The sequence below is a fragment of the Hylobates moloch genome, unplaced genomic scaffold (assembly GCF_009828535.3).
Source record: "Hylobates moloch isolate HMO894 unplaced genomic scaffold, HMol_V3 SCAFFOLD_15, whole genome shotgun sequence".
Classification (NCBI taxonomy): domain Eukaryota; kingdom Metazoa; phylum Chordata; class Mammalia; order Primates; family Hylobatidae; genus Hylobates; species Hylobates moloch.
In genome coordinates, this window is record NW_026652290.1 from 49,836,523 (window position 1) to 49,845,726 (window position 9,204).

General features: G+C 61.2%; 1 protein-coding gene across 1 annotated transcript in view; it reads right to left on the reverse strand.

Moving 5' to 3' along the window:
• Positions 1-747: 747 nt before the first annotated feature.
• PEMT (phosphatidylethanolamine N-methyltransferase) overlaps positions 748-9,204 on the reverse strand; it is a 17,833-nt gene continuing 9,376 nt past the window's right edge. The window contains exons 3-6 of the mRNA XM_032176708.2: positions 7,640-7,785; positions 4,629-4,740; positions 1,406-1,480; positions 748-1,033 (exon numbers count right to left, since the gene is read on the reverse strand). Coding sequence (XP_032032599.2) covers positions 976-1,033; positions 1,406-1,480; positions 4,629-4,740; positions 7,640-7,785 — 391 coding nt within the window. The 3' untranslated portion in view covers positions 748-975. The remainder of the gene's footprint in view (positions 1,034-1,405; positions 1,481-4,628; positions 4,741-7,639; positions 7,786-9,204) is intronic.

Below are 9,204 nucleotides of genomic sequence, written 5' to 3' on the forward strand. Positions count from 1 at the left end.
CCTGAGGGCCTCTGGCACCCCCAGGAGAATCACCCCAAAGCCCACCAAGCATAGAAGTCCTCAACCTGTCCCAGTCAGGGGCCTGGAGTCCTGGGGGCTGAGGGGTGACCCTGCCACCAGCAGCAGAACTGGGATGAAAACAGGAAGTGGCGGAATGGGCACCAGGAGGAGAGGGGAAGTGTGTTCCCTCTGTCCACCTCGGGAGTCCCAGAGGCAATGCCTGAGCCTACACTCCTGGTCACTGTGCCCTGCCTCCCCCAGATGAGGCTTACCCTTGCAGGGCCCACCCCTCACCCCCATACAGACACATAGGGTGCCCAGCACGTGTCCAGCTGCTGGTCAGCACAAGGCCATTCATTTAGGAATGACAGTGTCATCTGCCCAGCTAGACTGGGGTGGCCAAGGACAACATGCCCACACCTCTCCACCCTCATGCTGACAGACACAGGGCTGGATCCTCCAAGGGAAGTGGCAGCAGAGGGGCTGTCTTGGGTGTGCTGGGGCGGGGGTGGGAGCAGGTGACACAAGACACCAAGTCTCCTGGGGAGGAAACCATGGCCATGGCCAGGTGAGCCCCTGATGCCTCCTAAGTACCTTATTGGGAAGCCTGGAGAAAGGTGCTCACCCCTCAGCTCTGAGATTTCAAGACGGAAAGGCTGGAGCCAGCCTGGCCTCGGAGCTATTGGACCTGATGTTCGTGCCCCAGGCCTGCTCTTTCACGCAGACAGACAGAGGCTGGAGCAGATGTTGGCGTCAGGGTGCCTTTATTGGTGAATGGGAATGTGTGGGTTGGAGCTCAATGGCCATATGTTGGCACGACCAGGGTCCCCAAGGCAGCAGGTTCCAAGGCACTGGAGCAGCCCACGCCAGGAGCGAGCCCTGAGCAGCAGGCACCATTCTTGCCCTGCGCAGAGCCTGGCACTTGGGGCAGGCCAGAAGGCTGGCCAGGCCTTCAGCAAAGCTGTTGCAGCTCAATCAGCTCCTCTTGTGGGACCTGGAGGCTTTCTGCCGGTAGATCTCAGCGGTGAAGGGCCTGCCGGGCAGCGGGGAGAGGCTTCAGTCAGCAGGTCCTGGGGGTGACCCACTGCCCGCACCAGAGCTCTGCCTCCATCAGCTTGAGGGTGTCCAGATGGGACCGGGATCCCCTTCATCCCCCCAGAGCCGCTGGGGCAACACTGACTTGGAGCTTTCAGAGAGCAGGAGGGAGGGGAGAGGGGCCAGCTGCCTGCTGGGTCCCGCAGGCCGCACTGTAAGCTACCATGGCCGCTCTGACCTGGGAGCCCTGGAGTGGGCCTGGCTGACTACAGCCTGTCCTGAGCCTGCCCTGGCCACAAGGAAAGGTTCTAGAGGGAGAGACAGGGCCAGTCGGGCAGCCACACCCCCACCCGCCGCAGCCCCTACTCACTCTTCGTATAGGAGGGCCACCATGTAGGTGAGGGCCACCAGCACTGTCAGGAGCAGGCCCGTGGGGCTGGCGTGCCTGCAAGGACAGAGGCATGTCAGGCCTGGCTGGAGCCAGGTCTCTCAGGGCCACTGCCCACCTGCCCAGGCTGGCCCTTCCTGCCATGACCCAGGCCCTCCGGCCGACACTGGGCCACTTGGGCCAACCAAGCCCAGGCAGCACTGCCCCTTCCTGAGTCTGGCTTTTGTGCCAGGACCAGGGTCCCCATGTTCTCGGTCCTGATCCATTTATCATCATTGCCTGTCTGGCCTGGCTGGGTTCCCTCAGGGCGGGGCCTGCTCACTGTTTCCGGGTCTCCAGCCGCCAGCCCAGAGCTAGAGATGCAGCCCCAGGCAGAAGAGTCCCAGTGGCTAGGGCTGTTCATTCCCACACAGGAGGAGGTTCTGGGGCAAAGTGCTCCCCTGTCCCCCAGAAACCATGCTCTGAGGAACAAAGGCTGTTTTCTAGAAATGGGTCCAGGGTCCCCCAAAGCGACTTTGGTCCACCCTGAGTCCCCAGCCCCCGGCCACAGGTGCAGCCCCATGGTCACGCCCTGGGAGGATCTGGCTGTGGGGAAGGGGGCTTAGGAGCTGCCGCCCCACCCAGACCTCAACACCTAGCGCAGCTTGGGCTCTCCCAGGTGGTGGGACAGCAGCCCCACGCCCAGGAGACCCCTGGTCACCCCGGCCCAGAGGACAGGAGGCCCCAGGCAGAGCATGCAGCAGGCCCAAGGCTGGATGGAGCATCGCCAGGGGCTCTCTGCTGGTGACCAGCTCCTGACCCCGCCGCACCAGTGAGCAGCGGCAGCTCGTCAGTGACGGCACCAAAGAGCCCGGGCGCAGCTGCTTTGGGTTTCCAGAAATAGCTGCCGTCAAGCTGTCCCCCAATCTATTTCTATAGTTACCTCTGATCCCACAGCTCCCGCAGGCGCTGGGCTGCTGCCGGGGAGGAGGGAGGGAGGAAGAGAGGGAGGGGAGGGAGGAAAGGAGCTGCCTGGTGGGCACAGAGGGCGCATGGGCAGGCCTGAGCCAGTGGCTATGCCCTCCTTGGCTGCCCCTGTGCCAAGCTGCCCCCTCCCGAGCCAAACCATCACAAGAACCCCAGGCAGGGCTGGATCAAGGTGAGGGCTGGAGAACACCTGTGGCCCCTGCCGGGACCCTCTGCCCTGCCCACTGCCTTCCACCCCTGGACCTCACACTGGTCTGCCTGTCTGGGAGCTGCAGGGGCCAGGGCAGACGTAAGGACAGCAAAGATCCAAGCCCAGGCTCCAGCCCCAGGCCTGGCAACCAGCAGCAACCCCATTGTGGGCACCGAGGGGGACAGGAACCCCCACTTGCACAACATGAAGCAGGAGGCCCACCTGTCCCTCACAGCCAGGCCACCACCTCTGCCATCTGTCCCCTGGCATCGGGCTCACTGCCACACGGCCTGCCGGGGTCCTACATGCCGGGGAGCTCAGACACCTGGAAGGCCCATCTCTGGGGCCCTGGCAGGTGACAGACAGATGGGCCATGGGAGGCCTGTGGGGGTCCCTGCTGTGTCAGCGTCTGGCCAGGTAATGGCTCATCTCTAATGAGCTCCTGGACCATTGATGCCATCTCTCAGCACACTGCATGGCTGATGTCCTCTGGAGGTGGCTTGTGTGTCCCCCAGAGCCCTGGCCTGGCGGCCCCGAGCCCAAGGGTGACTCTCACTCCAGGGTACAAGGCACTGCTGGGGACACTAAGCCACTGGGGAGGCACCGAAGGTGGGGGGGCTAGGGAGGGATTCCTGCAGGAGGGGACACCTCACATTGGGTTTGGAAGGACTGACAAGGGGCATAAGTGGGAGGGTTCTAGGTGAGGGAACAGTGTGTAAGTGCATACATGCATGTGTTTGTGCACACAGAGGAGAGAGGGGGCCAGGTGTGTTGGGAACCCTAAGCCTGCAGGGACGACCTGGTTGAGGGGGATTGTTTGAGTTTGGGCTCATTCTGTGGCCCCAGTGGGGGTGCTCCATGGCCGGTGAGCCTGGGAGCACACAGTCTGGGCCTCAGGAACGCACTGCCCAAGTCCGGGCAGAGGGGCCAGGCTAGAAGGCAGGTAGGACGTGTCCCTGGGGGCTGCCTGGCCTGGACGTGGGGTGGGGGTAGGGTGGATCCCAGCCAGATCCACAGCCCCCCTTCTAGCTTCTGCTGTCTCCAACCCCAGCTGCTACGGTCCCAGCTGCTGAAGGTGGGGAGCCAGGAGGCAACATCTTGCGCTTGACATTCACCATTTATGATTCACTCCTTTGGGATCCTCAGGTCTTGGGGAGAACCTGTAAATTCTAGGCCAGTGGTTTTCAAGTGGTAAACAAAAGCAGTGGAACACTGTCTGCCAAAAAACCTTCTATGGAAGAAAATGGCTAAACTAGAACTGCCGGGGTGGGAGCTGGGTGTGAAGCCGGGGGCAGCTCCCACTGTGCCATCCTTGACCGCAGGTCCTCTGACCCCCCTGGGGGAGCACATCTCCACACCTTGTCAGTACCTGTACCTGGCTGAGGCTGATAGCAGTTCTAGGCTTCCCTTATGGCACGGGGCCCCCTCTGTGGGAAGGGGTATCTGCCACATGGGCAGAGGCTTTGGGGGCACAGGGAGTTCTGTCAGCTGCGGGTGAGCTGGGCCCTAGTGGCTCTGGCCGCCCCCTCCTGCGGGGAAGATGGCTCAGGTGGTCCCAGCCCTGATGTCCCAGCACAGGGGTCCGCAAACTACGGCCTACGGGCCAAGAACGCCTGTTACATTTTTAAACAGTTAAAAGCAAAAGGATCAAAAGAATGTTTCATGACACGTGAAAAGGATCTGAAATTTAGGCTTCAGTATCTGTAAGTGGAGCTGTGCTGGCACCCAGCATGTGCATCCGTTTTCCTGCGTCTGCAGCTGTTTTGTGTGGCAGGACCAGGGCTGAGCAGCTGTGACCTGCCTGCAGCCTTTGAGCCTCCACACTCCAGCCCTCTTGGAGAAGCTGGCCACCCTGTTCTGGGATGTTGCTTCTGTTACCATAGATAAGACGCTTCTGAGAAAGGGAGAACCAGGGCGCCTAGGCCCCCACAAATGACACGTTCTTCCTTTCTCTCTCTCCAGGGGCCCTGGCCCCCGCGTCCTGAGCTGCACCAGCTCCTCTCCGGGAGGTGGCCAGCAGGGCAGAGGGGCGGCAAGCCTGGTACTCACATGATGGCCCAGCCCAGGTAGTTGGCTGTGCTTCCCCAGTACATGGGGTTGTCCAGGATGTTGAAGGGGAACATGGTCACTCTCGCCTCCTTGAGGATCCCGAAGTAATCACCTGTGGATGAGGCAAGACAGGGTCCCTCGGCTATTCATCAACCCTGGCCACACCATCACTGAGGGAGGCCCCAGAGCGGGCTGTGGCGAGACCTGCAGGTGAGACAAGGCCCTGCCCTCCAGGAGGCTCCAGGGAGTTCAACAATGAGCAGAGTCAGAGGGACCCAACAGGCACACAGACAGCAGAGGGCGTGGGTCCCAAGGACTGAGGTGCTGAGCACTGCCCCTGTCCCACTGCTCCTCTTCTCATGCACTCTGACCCAGCCACGCTGGCCTTCCTCTTCTTGCTGGCTCTGCACACGCTGTTCCCTCCCCTGCGATGCCTTTCCTTGCTCTCTGTACAGAGAGCGCCTTAACTCCTCAGGCCCTTCGCCCTCTGCTCATGGTGCCTCTTTATGCAGACCCTTCCTCTTCCTGTCCTACCTCCCGCTCTTCCTCGCTCTAGTGAGTTCTTCTCCCTCTAGGGGCCTCAGCTGATTGCTAAGGGCTGCTCTGCTCCATGCCCCAGACTGTGTGGCTCTGGCACCGGGGCCTGGCCACAGCACGCCTCCCGTCGCTCTGGGAGGTCAGCCCTAGTATTACTGTTTTCTCACTCAGCTGCCCAGAGGAGCTAGACCCAGTGGAGAAAGGGTGACTATTGAACAGCCTGTTCCAGACAGGCCAGCCATGCACCCGTCAGCCGCACAGCCACAAGGCGTCCCCCGGCAGGGCTGCTCTGAGCCGTAGGGAGTGGCCGGGGTCACAGTCACAGTGTCTGTCCCAGGCCCACAGAGGACGGTCCCACTGGACACAGAGTAACCGCTCCATAAAGGGTGTGGCTTCGTTCCTCCCAGCCTTCTGTCCCCAGAAACCCCTCATTTGTCTCTCCTCCCAGAGCACAATGGAGCTTCACCCGAGGCGGAAAGTAGGGCAGCTACCCAGCAATGGGCAGCATGGGCAGGAGGGGTCCGGGAGCTTCATCACCATCTGGGGACACGGGGCAGGGCCCAGGACCACTGGAAAGTTCTTTCTTCCCACGAAGCAGGAAGTAGGGCAGCGGGCTGTGCGTAGATGGCCCAGAAACCCAATTCGGGCTGAGTCACAGCAGGAAATGACCACCTTTTCTACATCCCACGCTGCTGGTCCTCGGCGTTTCTAAGCCATGTCTGCTGGCAGGGCCACTGGGAGGCTGTGGCCACTGGTGTTTGTGGGTTCCTTCCCTCCCTCTGACTGTCCAGGGCCCCCCAGCTTGTTCTTCCACTGCCGAGGGGCTCCACCCACCATCCCGGCTCTCCTTACACTGCCTGCAGCCCTCCCTGTCCAGATCCACCCGAGCCCTGGCCACTGGAGGGCCCCTGCCGCTGGTCTCCCACAGGACCTGACCGCACAGCCTGGAGCCCCCCTTCCTGTGTGGCCCTCACCGCCCTCATATCCTGGAAGGGCCCCTCCACAGCTCCTCCTGAGCCCCACCTCTGATCCCGGCTCCATCAGTCCAACCTCTTCCTTGCTGGGACCCCCTCTATGGCTCCCACCTCTCTGGGGATGGAGCCTCAGCCCCTTGCATGGCCCTCGAGGCCTTGGCTCATCCTCCAGCCCTGTCCCAACCGACAGCACCTGTGCGGCCAGTCCGGCTGCACCCCGCCTCCAGCCACCCGCTACTCTGCCCTCAACCTCCCTCTCCTTGCACCAAGGCTTTTTCCTCTTTCCTACCTGCCCGCACCTGCCCCTACCTGGCAGATCCAGACATTCCTGGCTGCTGCCCCCCTTCCTGGACAAAACTCCCCACAGCGCCTGCCTGAGCAGGAAGCACTGAACTGCCTGTGGGTGCCCCCCACAGTCCCAGAGAGGCCTGGCCATGGGCGATCCAGAATGCTGCACCCACAGATGCCACTTCCTCCCTCAGGGGGACCCCCTACTGCCGAGCACAGTCTCCTTGAGAACTTGGAGTGCCCTGTGACAGCCCACAGTGCCCTGGGGGCTGGGCCCAAGAAGCTGCAGCCGGCATCTAAGGATGGGGATGGCAGGCAGGCCCGGGAGCTCCTCAGGACACCGTTGGTCCTGAGGAAGACATGGGCCTTCTCATCCATGACAGAGAGCGGGCAATGTGGCCAGCTGGACCAACTCCCTGCTCACTGGGAGGGGCTCCCCTTGGACAGGGGCTGCCTCCTTCTCTCCTTCCAGGTTCCTAAGGCCCCCTCTTGTCCCCGACCCCTGCTCCCATCTCCCCTCCCATCCCGACCCCTACTGCCTTTAGCATGACTGCTTTTCTTTCCCAGTTTCCAAGGAGCTGGAAGTTGCTGCCATCATGAGGGTCATTGGTGGGCGTCTAGCCAGGCCAGCACTGGGCTCACAGCCTGAAAGCACCTCAGCCACAGGCAGAGGGAAATGGAGAAGGGATAAAGTGCCTCCACCCCTCACCCCTCCCCAGACCTACACCAGCCCTGCTTGCGGTCAAACACAGCACAAACCACAATCCTGCCTGGCCTGAGAGCCACGCGTGCGGGGAGCTGCCAGGGAGGTGGCTGACTCACCACCACCTCAGGCTTCTGCGCAACAGGGCCTGAGAGTCTTCTGCAAGGGGGAGCTAGTGCTGGAGCTGGACTCAAGGAGTCCTGCACCCGGCCTGGGCCGCAGAACGGGTGTTGAGTGCATCTTCATTAGCTGGAGAGAAGCAGCAGGAGCTGTCTTCATTCCCCAGGAGGCAGCCACTCAGCATGCTGGGGTAAGAGGAGCTGTTGGAGCCCAGCCTCCTGTTCTAACCATGGACAAGCCAGGCCTGGAGGAGGGAAGACGCCCCGATGGAGGGGGCCCCCAGCACTCCCACCAATGTCATGGATAGCAGGGAGGCAGCCACCTGGCCCTGCACCTCCCTGGGGCTCCGGTGGGCCTGCTCAGGGTCACCCCAGCCCTCAGGGTCTTACCTAGGAAAGTTCCAGTGAACCCCAGTGCAAAGAAGCTGGAGAGCACGAGCATGACGCCCAGTCCCAGGAGTGCGAGGCCCAGGCTGTAGGCCGAGGGGGTGTCCAGGCTCTCCATCCTGGGCTGGCTCAGCATGGCCTGCGTGAAGCTGTGGGCAGGGGATGGAGACAGAGGACGTCATGGCCAGGGAGGATGTCATGGCCTGGGAGGAGGCCGACTTCATCTTCTCGCCCTCTCCCCAGGGATCCTTAGAGAGTAGCCAGCCCAGGGCTGCCAGGCCAGGCAGGCAGCAGGTGGGGTCCGGTCCACCTGGGAGGTGGGTGACAGTAACAGGGAGGGGCCCAGGCCTGCCAGATTTTTAAATTTTTCCAAGAGAAGCCAGAAATCCTGACTCGTATGTGAAATATCTAATTTTTAGAAATAGACAATTCATGAAAACCACTTTAGACCCTGCATGTGAGCAGGCTGGATTCAGCCCGAAGGCTACCAGCTTGCAAACTCTCATCCTGTCCAACGAGCAGCTCATACTATGGAGGAAAGTGAGGCTCAGGAAAGACGCAGGTGCCAGGTTGCAGGGCAGGCCCAGGTGTCCCATTCCCCAACAGACTCAGTGCCCCGAGGCCTGGGGCGTACTCTGTGCTAGGGATTGCGCTTCCATAGCCCCTGCGGGTCTGGCCACATCCTGGGTGGCTTGACTTGTATTTAAAGGCACTTTGGGAGCCCTTAATGTCCTCCTCCACACCTGAATTCCCCCACTAGGCTCCCTTTGGGGCCAAACCACTGAAAGCCTTGTTAAAAGGTAGTGGGGACCGGGCGTGGTGGCTCACGCCTGTAATCCCAGCAGTTTGGGAGGCCGAGGCGGGCGGGTCACCTGAGGTCAGGAGTTCGAGACCAGCCTGGCCAACATGGTGAAACCCTGTCTCTACTCAAAATACAAAAATTAGCTGGGTGTGGTGGTGGGCACCTGGAATCCCAGCTACTTGAGAGGCTGGGGCACAAGAATCGCTTGAACCCAGGAGGCGGAGTTTGCACACCACTGTACTCCAGCCTGGGCAATAGAGCGAGACTTAGTATCAAAAGAAAAAAGAAAAAAAAAAAGGCAGTGGCGTGACCAAAAGGGGGTGACTATGATAGCAGTGGGTCTAGAAGCTCAGGTTCTCCAGTTGGCTCCGGAGGACTGAGGGTCTGGTGGAGGGAGGGCACAGGGGCTAGGCATGTGCTGATGTACCCGGGCCTCATCACAGGGGAGCGGGCGCTGGTGGGAAGGGGGCCCTGGGTGCTAGATGAGAGGCACACTCACAGGAAAGGCTGTGTGTGGGAGCATGGACATGTGTGACCAAATGTGCACTTCCCATGCTTGCAATAATCACAACACAGAAGAGACAGGGAGATCTGCTGCCTCACGCAGGGCAGCGCCTTTCACACCCAGTCTGCAGACGGCATCTCCCAGCAGGGCCAGCTCACCATCCACCCCACCACCCATCCTTCCTCCATCCATCTATCCTCTATGCACCCACACATCCATCCATCTGTCCAGCTATCCATCCTTCCATCCATCAGTGTATCC